At 42.9% G+C, this 13,977-nt stretch overlaps 1 protein-coding gene across 1 annotated transcript in view; it reads left to right on the plus strand.

The window, feature by feature from the left end:
* Positions 1–13,446, plus strand: part of erbb3b (erb-b2 receptor tyrosine kinase 3b) — a 27,211-nt gene extending 13,765 nt beyond the window's left edge. Inside the window, exons 13-28 of the mRNA XM_084069646.1 lie at positions 2,350–2,482; positions 3,046–3,139; positions 3,387–3,544; positions 4,118–4,174; positions 4,274–4,415; positions 5,046–5,165; positions 5,378–5,476; positions 6,240–6,425; positions 8,073–8,228; positions 8,772–8,847; positions 9,011–9,157; positions 9,601–9,698; positions 10,118–10,285; positions 10,383–10,454; positions 11,073–11,358; positions 11,532–13,446. Coding sequence (XP_083925772.1) covers positions 2,350–2,482; positions 3,046–3,139; positions 3,387–3,544; positions 4,118–4,174; positions 4,274–4,415; positions 5,046–5,165; positions 5,378–5,476; positions 6,240–6,425; positions 8,073–8,228; positions 8,772–8,847; positions 9,011–9,157; positions 9,601–9,698; positions 10,118–10,285; positions 10,383–10,454; positions 11,073–11,358; positions 11,532–12,790 — 3,251 coding nt within the window. The 3' untranslated portion in view covers positions 12,791–13,446. The remainder of the gene's footprint in view (positions 1–2,349; positions 2,483–3,045; positions 3,140–3,386; positions 3,545–4,117; positions 4,175–4,273; positions 4,416–5,045; positions 5,166–5,377; positions 5,477–6,239; positions 6,426–8,072; positions 8,229–8,771; positions 8,848–9,010; positions 9,158–9,600; positions 9,699–10,117; positions 10,286–10,382; positions 10,455–11,072; positions 11,359–11,531) is intronic.
* Positions 13,447–13,977: the final 531 nt, after the last annotated feature.

Genomic DNA, 13,977 nt, shown 5'->3' on the forward strand with positions numbered 1-13,977 from the left:
AACTCTTAATTACCGATACCGATATCAACCGATACCGATATATGCGGGGATTATTGTGATTAGGGTAAGCTCAAATTTCATATCACACACACCATATACAGTAAGAACTCCTGTAACTTATTTATAAAGCAAAAAAAAAAAAATATATTTTTTTTTTTTTCAAAAACCGATACCGATATTTTCCCGATATCAATTTTTATGCTAATATCGGCCGATAATATCGGGAGGCCGATAAAATCGGACATCCCTATATTTAACTAATATTTATTTCTAAACATTGTACTTTTTATTCCACTACAATTATTTGAAAACTTTAGTTACTTTGCAGATATAAATCATTATATTATAAAACATACATTAACCACTTTAGCCCTATTTTACATAGGCTATTTGAAAATAGGCGATCTACAAGCTCCCAATGCGTCGCATCGCGACACGTTGTGAGCTTGTAGATCTGAGACTAAAACTTGTTTCTGTTTTATAAGCATTATTATACTGTTACTATCTACGTGAGGTGTATTGGTATGAAACCCCACATTTTGGTGGAGAATTCAGTGAGTTGGTTGTGGAGAGACGTCCTGCTTCAATAGACATTCATGGGGCATTAGGAGGCACGCTTTCCCCTGGCCATATGGCAGTTGTTTTTGTTTTTACTCTACGCAGCGCTCCAGTAATGAACAGCAACGGCCAATGTGCTATCTATGTATGTGTATTATATATCTACTAGTCCATACCCGGTTCGACGCATGCACAGTTTGATCATTCGTCCCATAGCTCGCGGGGCCATCCCACAGCTGGGCAGCGGTAACCATGGTGACATTATTTTACATAAAAGCGCTAATAAACAGCTGACATTTGGGGAAAGCGAAAAACGGGCTTCGCTGTTCCGAGCACATGGTAATGGTCAATGGCTGTGTGTAAATTCAGATCAATTGCTCCCGCCACTGAGGAGAACCGGGCAGAAGAGATTTTGGCCTCACCACGATTTTGGGCTCACCACACAGAGCTTTGTCAAATTATAGGAGGATTGGGTCTGAGGGCCAGGCTCTGAAAGTAATTAACACTATAACACAAGTTAAATTAAAGCTGCAATCCGTTTTCAAACTCTGATCTCTCATGTGGGAAACCAAACTTTTACCACTCTGCTGAGACAGAATTCCCACTTGGCCAGGAAGGGAGATGTTGAGCTTATGGAATTCAAGCAGTAGTACTACATGTCAACAACACCAGTGTCTTCATTACTCAACGGAAGAGTAGGGAGACCACCCACTGCATGATGTGCAAGTCACTAGTCACATTAACATACTCTACCACACAGAGTGGTTCAAATAACATTTTATTCAAAAGCATAAGGATTGCAGCTATAAAAGCGACTGTTACACTCAGTCTGTGCTTTTTTTTTAGCTCAATGAGACTGCTGCTCACTGACTGTACTATAGTATAGAGATCATAGATGTATAAAGTAGCCTGGCCGAGCCATGTGGCCCATTGGTCACGAGCCTATCTCCTGTATCTGACGTGGAGACGCGTTGTATCTATCGGGCTAAAGTGGTTAATGTATGTTTTATAATATAGTAATTTATATCTGCAAAGTAACTAGTGACTAAGGTTTTCAAATAATTGTAGTGGAGTAAAAGTACAATATTTGCCTCTTGAGATATAGTGGAGTAGAAGTAAAAATATTGCAAATTGGAAATACTCTAGTAAAGTAAAAAGTAACTCAAAATTGTGGTTAAGTACCGTACATGTACTTAGTTACTTTACATCACTGCTTCACCCAGCCATGATGTACAAGTACAACCCTGGACATGACAGAATATATCGCAGATACTTAGCCCTAATCCAACCCTTGATGCTGAGTGCCAAGTAGGGAGGTATACAGTACCACTTTTATAGTCTTTGGTATGAGGGATTGAACCCCGACCTTACAATATCAGGGCAGACACTCTAAATGGTAAATGGTGCATTTATATAGCGCTTCTATCCAAAGCGCTTTACATTGATAGTGCCATTAACCCATTCACACACACATTCATACACCGATGGCGGAGGAAACCATGCAAGGCACCAACCTGCTCATCGGGAGCAATTAGGGGTTCAGCATCTTGCTCAAGGACACTTCGACACTAACTCTAGGGGAGCGCCCCAGCCCGGGATCGAACTGGGAACCTTGCGGTTTTCCAGCTCACACTACCCGGCCACTCTACCCCTGAGCCACTGCCGCCCCTGAAGAACTGATTTCTAACCACCGGGTCGATTTTTTTTAAATGTTTGAATTCCTTGAATTGATGTTCTTATACGAAAAGTGCTAATGATACCTGTTTGTTCCTGTTAAAAATGTTGCATCAGAGGCGGAGGGCCGTGTGTGTGACCCGCTGTGCTCAGACTCAGGGTGCTGGGGCCCGGGGCCCGACCAGTGTCTCTCTTGCAGGAACTACAGCCGAGACGGCACCTGTGTGGCCAGCTGCAATTTCTACACGGGGTAACTATTCTACACCATACATAGAGTCAAACACATATATTCTAAGGGTTAGGCTGTGTGTGTGTGTGTGTGTGTGTGTGTGTGTGTGTGTGTGTGTGTGTGTGTGTGTGTGTGTGTGTGGGTGGGTGGGTGTGTGTGTGGTGTGTGTGGTGTGTGTGGTGTGGTGTGTGTGGTGTGTGTGTGTGTGTGTGTGTGTGTGTGTGGACTTTAAAATATGAAAATGAACTTAACAGGCCGGGAGGGTGATCTATCTCTCTCACTGCACTAGTGACTCCTACAGGTTGGTCAGGGCATCTGTTCAGTGGGGCAGCTGAAATGGGAGGAATAGCATGTATCTCTGCATGCATTACGTGCTGATCTCCAGTAGTGTTCAGCAGCGACAAGGGACTACAGTAGCTACAAGGGGACTTGGGAATTGATAGAAGGACAAAATGACAAAAGATCCAAAATAACTGGAGAAGAAAAAGAGCTGGAAATTAGACTAAATCAGACTCTGTTTTGTTGTGATTGATCGAGGTCTGTGTGGAGTCATACTGTATCTCTGCTGAATTATATGTCCCCAGAGTGCCAAGGGAGTTTGCAGGACCCCAAAGAGAATGTGTAGCTTGTCACCCAGAGTGTCAACCTCAGGATGGCAGGGCCACTTGCACCGGACTGGTAATCACTTATTTTAAAATTACAATGAAATGGTGGAATAATACTGTACTGCAATAAACCAAATTACTTAGCTGTCATCTAAGTATCAGTCATCTTGGCTTGGAAATAGAAAAAGCCTTACATTCATTCACCGTTCATCACTTTAATGGTGAAAATGCCCTCTTCTCTGTCATTAGGATGACCTCATTCTAATAACTATTACACTTTTGTGTGCTTTTCTTTCTCTCACCCTCTTTCTTTCTGCAAGGGCGCAGATGAGTGTGTGGTGTGTGCCAATCTAAGGGATGGCCCTTATTGTGTGCCCTCATGCCCCAGCGGTGTGAATGATGGGCAAAGGGGGCTCATTTTCAAGTACCCCAGTAAGGAGGGGCACTGTGAACCATGCCACCATAACTGCACCCAAGGGTGAGACTGTGTATGCTGTATAGTATTGTGTAGGCTATTTTGTTTGTGTCTCTGTGGGTGTGCATGTACAGGATGTATCTCTTTATAGATATCAATGGATACGGTATGCTAATGCATTGCACATGCATAATCCTGTGCAGATTTAGCACAATAATTCCATATATAAAATGTTATGAAATGATGAACCAAGCTTCTCCACGTGCCTCTAGCATATAATGTAGCCCTGCTTCTGCACACACACACACTGACACACATGTGCAGACACGCACGCACGCACACTCACACAGACACACGCACCCACACATTCAACTGCACACATGGTACTTGTTGTTTGTCGTGTCTTATGTTTGATTAATATGTTTAACTTATAGTTATTTATTGTTTTAGGTGAGAACCTTGTATAAGCCCTATACGGGGTTTCCTTTCTCACCTGCACTTATTTCTGTGTCTTTTAATAATTCTTACCTTATGTACTGTTTTTATTGTGCGAATAAATAATACAAATAAAATGTTAAAGCCAATGCAGCACACGTTGTTTTTGCTGTCACTATTAATGCTGCTGCTATATTACAGATGTTCAGGATCAGGGTTGAGTGACTGTTTAGAGACAGCTCGGTTGGCAATTAGTAGGTAAGTGCTTCCCCCTGTTGGTTGATATAAAACACTACAGTTATATATATACAAATATCTTCACAAATACTTCATTCTTCCTCCTGGTTCTTTCTCCAGTGGTCAGATCACCGGGATAGCTTTAGGTGTCCCACTTGGTCTGACAGTCTGCCTAGTGTTGTTCATCCTGGGCCTGCTGTACCACAGAGGCCTCGCCATTCGCCGCAAGAGATACATGAGGAGGTACCTGGAGAGCGGAGAGGTGAGCAGTGGTGGAAAAAGTACTCACATTTTTTAGTCAGGAATTCAAAATGTACTTAAAAGTACAAAAGTATTGGAATCAAAATGTACTTAAAGTACCAAAAGTAGAAAGTACTTGTTAAGCAGAAGGTTCCATTTCACAAGTTTTCTTATGTATAAAATGTATAAAAGTCCTTTGGAAATAGCAGATCTACAAGCTTGCGTTGTGAGCTTGTAGATCGGCTGTTTTCAAATTGCCAAAGTATATATAGGTCTGAAGTGTTTTTTTAATAACAAGCAAAATCTACAAAGTAACTAGTGACTAAAGTTTTCAAATAATTGTTGTGGAGTAAAATTACAATATTTGCCTACTCTGAGATGTAGTGGAGTAGAAGTAAAGGTATTGGAAATTGGAAATACTCAAGTAAAGTACAAATACCTCAGAATTGTACTTAAGTACAGTACTTGAGTACATGTACTCAGTTACTTTCCACCACTGGAGGTGAGAGGTGTTTGCGGTGTCTTGTTGTGTCCCATGGGACAGTTGCAATGCCCTGCTGAATCCACTCTTTTTTTAATTGATAGTCACACAGGCAGTATCGGAAAATGGAATCAGCTGAACAGGATCAAATATTCTTTTATGTTTGTGCAGTGCTTTGATCCAATGGGTCCGGGGGAGAAGGAGGCTAAGGTTCACACCCGCATCCTGAGGGCCCCGGAGCTGAAGAAGATCAAAGTCCTGGGCTCTGGGGTGTTTGGCACACTGCATAAGGTGTGGAAACTTTTTATTTATGAGAAATACGTATCTAGTATTGTTATTTCATTTGGATCAAACAGTATCAGTAATAGGATTGTATAATTAAGAAGTTAATCTAGTGTTCTTTCTACAAGAGACCCATATGGTCTGAGAATATATTTTGGATCATGAAAATCTGTATGGAAATCCCTACAGTTGATTTAATTTATTGTTTTGTTTTTGTTTAGGGCTTTTGGATTCCTGAGGGAGAGACGGTTAAGATCCCTGTGGCCATTAAGACAATACAGGACAGCTCAGGATGCCAAACCTTCACTGAAATCACTGATGTGGGTGTAACACTCTTACTGTACTCTCACATTTTAATAACCTAATATATTGTAAATGGTAACATGAGATTGAACAATATAGGATTTCTGACATCATGTTGATGATCATTGCTATAGAGTGTTTGTTTAGTAACAGGACATTTTTGTGTTATCCTTTTAGCCTTAATGTCTGACTGTACCACATGCTGTTTACATTTCTGACTAATAAAGTATTCAATCAATCAATCAATCAATCAATCAATCAAACAAACAAACAAAACAGCACTGTCGCTCTTCAGCTATAAGTAAACAGAAAATTTGTTTTGAGGTTGGGATAACAATTGTATCCAATCAGGGGAGAGAAGGCATGCAGGATACAAGATAAACAAGTGAAATAGACACATTTGGAAAGGGAACAATACAAAATTGAAGCTGAAAAAATGGGTACTCTCTCCTGAATTGGATGAAAATGGTAACCCACCTGAAAATGCATTTTGTGTTTATTAAAGTGCGAGAGAGACTGTTATTGCTGAATATGGAGCTTTAACCTTTTTCACAAAATGATTTTAGTTTTAACCTAAACATTACCTCACAGCACATCACATGTACTGTTAAAGTTATACATTATTACCAGAAGGCAGTGAAAGAATATGTTTGATTGCTTTTCACTCGGAATACAAACAGAACCAAATGGACCCTTCACATGTCCTTATGGGTCCATGTGAGGATTTGACTGTGTACCTCGTCATTGTCTTTACGCGTCTTACTCTTGCTTGTTGTGTAGCACATGTTGGCCATGGGCAGCCTGGACCACCCGTACATTATTAGGCTCCTGGGCATCTGCCCAGGTGCCAGTCTGCAGTTGGTCACACGACTCAGCTCCCATGGGTCCTTACTGGAGCACATCAGGCGCCACAAGCATCGCATAGACCCCCAGCGCTTGCTCAACTGGTGTGTACAAATTGCCAAGGTAAGCAGATCTACAAGGGTAATGAATATGAATGTGTACGTAGATATAGGGTTGAATATAGTTTTTTCTGTTTTGTTATATATATTTTTTGCTTAATCCATGCTACAGGGTTGATGTATTTTTGTAGGCCAACCCAGAAGTTATGCCCAATCATGAGTTCCCACCACAGCTTTCTAGTCAAATCTTTCCCGGGGGGTTTGGATAAATAAATGTTGTTAACTTAGTACTTGGAGGCCAGTCTATGACATCAGTAGCACAGGAAACCTCAACAAAGCTGCGAATGACCTGAGATAAAAGGCAAGAAGGGCTTGCTATGCCATCAAAAGGAACGTTAAACTAAACATCCCAATAAAAATCTGGTTAAAGATATTAGACTCTGTCATAGAACCCAACTCCCTCTATGGTTGCGACTTGCGAGACTGGGGTCCCGTTGCCAATCAAGAACTTGAGAAATGGGACAAAAACCAAACCGAGACTCGCACGCAGAACTCTGCAAATCCATCCTCCACACCCAACGGAAAACAACAAACAATACTTGCAGGGCAGAACTAGGACGATACCCACTCATTATCAAAGTAAAGAAGAGAGCACTTACATTTTATAACCACCTAAAAGAAAGCAACCCAGACACGCTCCATAACATAGCCCTCAACCATAGAGAAAACCTACAGGGATGCCCCCTTAGTCAGCTGGTCCAGGGACGCAAGCACAATTAACAGATGGAAAACTCATTGGACTTAACCAGATAAATTAGATAATAAGGGGAAAAAAGAAAGCTAACTGACATACTGGAAAGAGACAACCGAAGTACAAAGCAAAATAGAATGCTATCTAGCACTGAAAAGAGAATACACATTGGCAGAATACCTGAGCACGTTGAACGACCCAAAAACCCCCCGGAGGAAAGCCTTGATTAGTTACAGACTCAGTGAACACAGCCTTGCAATAGGGAAAGGCCGCCACAGACAGACCCTGCTCCCAAGGGAAGACAGAGTATGCAGAGTATGCATATCTGTGACCCAGGTGCAAGACAAGCAAAAGTATCATAAAAAAGAATAGAGTCTGCACACTGGTGATGCTGAAAAAGCTCCGCTGTATTTTTATTGCATTGTCAATGGTTCGGCCTATTCAGACCTTCATCAGGGCATATACCCTGATTATTGGTATATGTCCTGATGAAGGTCTGAATAGGCCGAAACGTTGACAACGCAATAAAAATGCAGCGAAGCTTTTCAGCATCACCAGTGTACAGACTCTATTCTTCTTTAAGACAGACTATGCACACAAAATGTGGTGGAAACAGAGCTACACTTTCTAACCACCTGCTTACTATACCAAGACACCAGAAACACATACTTCCCACAGATTACATACACCCAAAGTGAGTTTAAAACATGATCAACTACAAAAAACTCCCATTCCTACTGGGAGAAATACAACAATGTGCGAACACAGCAGCAAGATTTGTGAACTGTTGCGATAAAAGTTTAGCCAATGGAGTAGACCTCTAGAGTAGACCTACTACATACACATACATATACTGTATATAAACAGAGCTGCTACCTTTACCACCAGCCAATATGACGCAAGGGGACTTTTGAAGGGGGAGTGATTCACAGATTGTGGTGACAACTCTTTTTGTCTCAGGGTATGTACTACCTGGAGGAACATTGCATGGTCCACAGGAACTTGGCTGCCCGCAACGTTCTGCTGAAGAACGACTACCAGGTCCAAATCTCTGACTATGGCGTGGCCGATCTCCTCTACCCTGATGACAACAAATATGTGTACAGTGATACCAAGGTGACTATGAAACATTCAAATCTAGCCTGGAAACCAGACAAATCTGCCAGTGCAAAAGAAAAAGAGGAACCCTCGGTAGATTAGTCTGGTCCCGCTCGGTTGTGATTGGATTTCCCTGCCCCTGAAGTTGTGGGGCACCAATCAGGGCCCAGTATGCAAATATGGGGTGGGTTTATCACCAGAGGCATGTTTTTATCCATTTTATCCGCCCCTTGGAAATGCAGGATCCAGATAGAGAGTCCAGGCTAATATCTACGCAGTGATATTAGTCTGGCGGCTAGCCATGCCAGGCTAATTAAAATCTACATAATATACCTTTAGTTGTCCCAGCAAGTCACAGGCAAGAGTTCTTCCCCGCCTGTTCTGGTACACAGTGTTACTGTAATAACTGTCATTAAGTCGGGCCAATTGTGTTCGTATACACGCTCGACAAAGCCGGATGCACTTCGGTTGTTTTTTACTGATACATTGGATGAGGATTTTACTGTGTAATAGAATCAGAGCTTTTAATATGGCTGCTCTGTGATTTGTCTTTCCCACCAGAGTCCCATAAAATGGATGGCGTTGGAGAGTATCTTGTTTCGAAGATACACTCATCAAAGTGATGTTTGGAGTTATGGTGAGGAGATATTACAGTACGAGTGTGTCTGTTTGTAACAACAGTGTTTTTTTTTTGTTTCATTTTTTTATGTTTTTAACTTTGTATCAGTTTGATTGGCAAATATAGAATTCAAAAGGCCTCCATCTGTCTAATAATGTTATTGTGCTTGTGACTCACACAGGAGTGACAATCTGGGAGATGATGTCTTTCGGAGCACAGCCTTATGCATCTGTACAGACTCAGGATGTGCCCAGTCTACTGGAAAAGGGCGAACGTCTCTCTCAGCCTCACATCTGTACCATAGATGTCTACATGGTTATGGTCAAGTGTGAGTAACATACATTTTACATTGTGTGGATTTATAAATAATCGATGATTTATATAATATATATAAAAAATATATATATTGTTTTTTTAATTGTTTGAATACAATAGTAAAAAGAGCAAGAATTAAAGCTCACAATGCATCGCTATTTTCACAAATAAAAAAATGGTAATAAAATAGTGATTAATCAGACTATTTGATTTAGTTGAATATTTTTTTAAATCAATAAAATATTTTTTTCCCGCATTGATTCGTTGGTATGCAGTATACATAAAAGGTTATTTAAAAAAAAAAAGCTTCTTGATAGAATAATTATTGATAGTTTCAGCCATAACTTACACACAAATGCATACAAAAGAAGGATCGTATATGTACACATACTGTACAGTAACATCCATGGAAGGTGATAGCAACCTTTAGATTCTCGTTTCGTTTTCCATTTGCAGGCTGGATGATTGATGAAAGCATACGCCCGACCTTCAAGGAGCTGGCCAATGACTTTACACGAATGGCAAGAGACCCACCTAGATACCTAGTCATCAAGGTGAGAGAATCAGTCTGAACATACTGTACAGTACATACTGTATGGCTACAGTTCAACAATGTATACGCACAATAATGCATTTTCTTACTACCCTCTGTGCACACTTTCAACGTGCAGTAATTCATATTTATTTATTTCTCTACCATCATTGCTATACCAGCCTCTACAGTCTCTAGTGTACATTTATTGCATATTATATGTTAGCTATTTCTACTTATCTATGTGTTTTGATTACATTTCTGTAAATCATTACATTGTTCCTATACCGTTGCAAACCTCACCAAGACAAATTCCTCATGTGTACAAAACATACCTGGCAATAACAAATAATAATTCAGATTCTGATTGTGGAATGCCAATGTAACTTTGAGTCCATGGCCCTACACATTGAGGTATTAAATCCTGGTGCTGTCCTTTAGTTGGCTGGCGGGGAAGCAGCCTCAGAAGACTCCCACCAAAGAGAATCAGAACTGGACCTTCTGGAGGCAGAACTGGAGGACCCAGATGAGGAGGGACTGGAGGAGGGTTTGGCCACATCTCCTCTCTACCTCTCACCATCTTCTCGTCTGAGGATGAGTTCTTACAGGGTACTGACTCCTGCCTTATCGTTTTTAGACCCCTGCAAATGAACTTGGAACTAGTGTATAATCTCTTTCTCTCTTTACTTCCCTGTTATCATTATAGAGTGTCACATCTCAGGCCGGACAAGTAGGGTATCTGCCCATGACACCTAGCCCAGGGGACAATGCCCGCCAGGTTTGACATGCACATGCACACGCACACGCACACGCGCACGCGCACACACACACACACACACACACACACACACACACACACACACACACACACACACACACACACACACACACACACACACACACACACACACACACACACACACACACACACACACACACACACACACACACACATTGTTCGGCACAGTTGACAAAGGAGGAAGCTATATCTGGCTGGGTGCAGTGAACAGAAGCAATTTAATCAGTATTATTACCATACTTTACTCAATCAATTTTATGACTCAGCACTGCCAAAAAATCATTAATGCAGGAAGTGATACATATATAAAAATGTGACACCCCTGTCCAATTGATCCCATTTTGGAATAATGCCTGGACCGCTGGCGTAGCATTCCAGGCACCTAGTGCTCCAAAGTACCCTGACAGCGCAGGTTCGAGTCCCGTTCCTGACGGCTTTTGCTGCATGTCACACCCCATCTCTCTCCCCATTTCCTGTCAGACTACTATCCTATTAATAAAGGCAAAAAAACGTTTTTTTTAAAAGGAAGGAAGAAATAATAGGATTATTGTCTCTGTGCTGCTGCATTTCTCTAAGTTGGTGGTTTTCCCTTTTTAGCTGTGGTCTCAGAGGGCTCGTCGGAGCTCGGCGCGGACAATGTCTGAGTGGTCCGAGGGCATCAGGAGGAGTGGCCGGGAGGTAGAGCTTCCTGAGGCTGTTTCACTACCGGGCAGCCTTCGCAGGGCCAAGCGTGCCACGGAGCGCGGCAGTACCCGTACGCCCAGCAACCTGCACAGGAAACGTTCTACAGCCTCAGAGTCATCTGCTCAGAAGACAAAGCTGGAGGAGGAAGAGGACGGCGATGGATATGTTCTTCCTGGCTTAGCTGGCACCCCACAGAGAGGTAACTACCAGACATATGAAAATTGGGTTTGGATAACAGCGTGCAAGACTTCTCAGATATCATCACATCACGGTTGTTGTGTTGCAGAATGAGAGTTTTGGGCACATTTCTGAGCAGTGTCATAAACAGCGCATGCTTTAAATCGTGACTTCCTTTGTCATTTCCTTTCACAGACGTGCCTCACTCAGTCTCTAGAACTACTCATCCCAGTGGAAGGAATCCGCCATCTTCCAGGAATAAGCTGGCTAACTTGGCAATAGCCTCTAACCCTGCCCAGGAGTATGAACTCATGATCAAACAGCCTGGTCCGCCTCCTCCTCCTCTCTCACCCAGAGGCATCTCTGTGCGGTCCGATGCTCCCACAGGTGTATTATGGAGGAAAACCTCACCACTACCCTCTCCCACTTTCAAAGCACCTTCCGCTGAAACTCCTACATCGCCATTAGTGGAAGAAGAAACCGTGCATAGGGAAACGCAGAATGACCATTGCGATGGAGCTGTGGTGGAGCCAATGGCCTCCACAGAGGATCACCAGCTCATTGAGCACCCTGAGGCCATCGCTGCCCATGGGGAGGCTGACCTGGGGACTGGGGAACAGGAATACATGAACCTCCAGAGCTCCCATTCTGGGGACATAGAGAGGCCCGTATGGGAGAGACGAGAGAGTCAAACTTCCGGGGACAGGGAGAGGCCAGTATGGGAGAGACGAGAGAGTCAAACCTCCGTACAGAAAACAGCAGAAACAGAGGAGACTGAAAGTACCAAAGATAGCCAATCAGTGGAGGGGGTGAAAACAGAGCGGAAAAGGAGTGGGGAGGTGCAGGAAGTTGAGGTTGAAGGGGAGTGCAACCACACAAATAAACAGCCTAGACCAAAGGAGAGCCTGAGCAGCATCGCCGTGCTCAGGACAGATGTGCTCACAGCCGGGGCGGGCCAAGTGGAAGAATATGAGGAGATGGCCAGCGTTGGAGGGGCGTCCCATGAGTCAGAGGAGGCAGAGTACCAGAACCTCCCTGTCAAGGGGAAAACGGAGCAAGTTGAAGCCGAGGAGAGGGAGGAGGAGAAAGAGGAGGAGGATAACGAAGGGGAGTGCAAATACATAGATAAACAACCGAGACCGAATGGGAGCTTGAGTATCGCCGCTGTGCTCAGGACAGATGTGCCCACAGCTGTGGCGGGCCAGCTGGGAGAGTACGAGGAGATGGCCAACATTCGGGGCGTGTCCCGCGGGTGGGAGAAGGCAGAGTACCAGAACCTCCCGGTGAGGGGGAGGGCCGTTGCCGACGATGTGGGCAGCAGCAGGTGCAGAGGTGTTGGGGGATACATCAAGGCGTGTGCGGGCGTAGGAGAGCCGAGCAGCAACACATCATTTGACAACCCAGACTATTGGAACAGCAGACTGTTCCTTAAACCAGATGCTGTGCGCACCTAATAATGTGGACTGGGACATAAAACCCTATCTAGCTTTATCAGCTATTCCAGTTTTCTGCTATGTTTGCCATTGCTGTTTTCTGAACATTATTGCGGAAAAGGTACAGCCCTCAAGGAAGCTTTACTTTTTTAAATCAATACAGTTACAAACCTCAGTGTATTGGTGGGTATAATGTTATATGTAATAAAGGTGTCGTGAAATTGATTTAATTGTAAGTACTAACACAAGACCAAAATCATTTGTACTCTTCTTGTCCAATACAGACTGCATGGCACATCACAGAGTTATTGATATTCTGTTTGCAGTTGGACGTGGTGTCTAATGAGCCAAGGACCCTTTTCCCAGCAGCCATTTACATTAATTGTGGGTGTTTCATTTAGTTGTTTCTGTGCGACAGCGTGACGTTAACTGTACAAGAGCTGTCCATGCTGACAACGAATTACCTTCAGCTGTGTTTACCCATTAAAATGTCTGCTGCGAAAAGGCTCCATTCCTTTCAGCTCATGTTTACCTTAAGCATTACACTGCCTAATGCCTACCTTAAACCACATTGTGTAATACGTGGTAATGCTATGAAGAAGTATCCATATTGTTTTATATAAGTACAGTAGATCAATCGTTTTTGTATTTTTATTACAATGTGAATTATACAATAAAACAATACAATACACATTTGTAAGGTGTGTGTGTGTGTGTGTGTGTGTGTGTGCGTGTGCGCGTGTGCGTGCGTGCGAGATGGTGTGTTGGTTTTAAGAAGAGGAGGCACAGCAGAGCACAGTGAATAGACCAATTATTTGTTTACTAACATTGAGCCTGGACGCACAGGTGATTGTTTCACGCAATCAATTCCCAACCTGTTTCGGGGTGCACTGGTTTCAGCACACCCCAACCCCCTCTTGTGTGTGTTGGCTAGTGAGACGCGTCCTAACGAGACCTGATATAATGGGTTTCGTTGCGCGCATACTGGCTGCACGCAGCCAGTATGACGTCGTCTGTTAAGGGGTCTATATAGAAGAAGGCATGTGATGGTGAGGTAACAGGATAGGTGGGCACCTCTCTGAGTTAAATTGGCTATTTTTCCCAAAATGTTAAAAAATAAAATATTTGGAAAATGTTTTTAAGTAACATATACATGATTAGAACATGCTTAAACATTCGACAATTAAGGTCTAATATTTCTACAATTG

The sequence above is a fragment of the Gymnoscopelus microlampas genome, assembly GCF_963454915.1.
Source record: "Gymnoscopelus microlampas genome assembly, chromosome: 10".
Classification (NCBI taxonomy): Eukaryota; Metazoa; Chordata; class Actinopteri; order Myctophiformes; family Myctophidae; genus Gymnoscopelus; species Gymnoscopelus microlampas.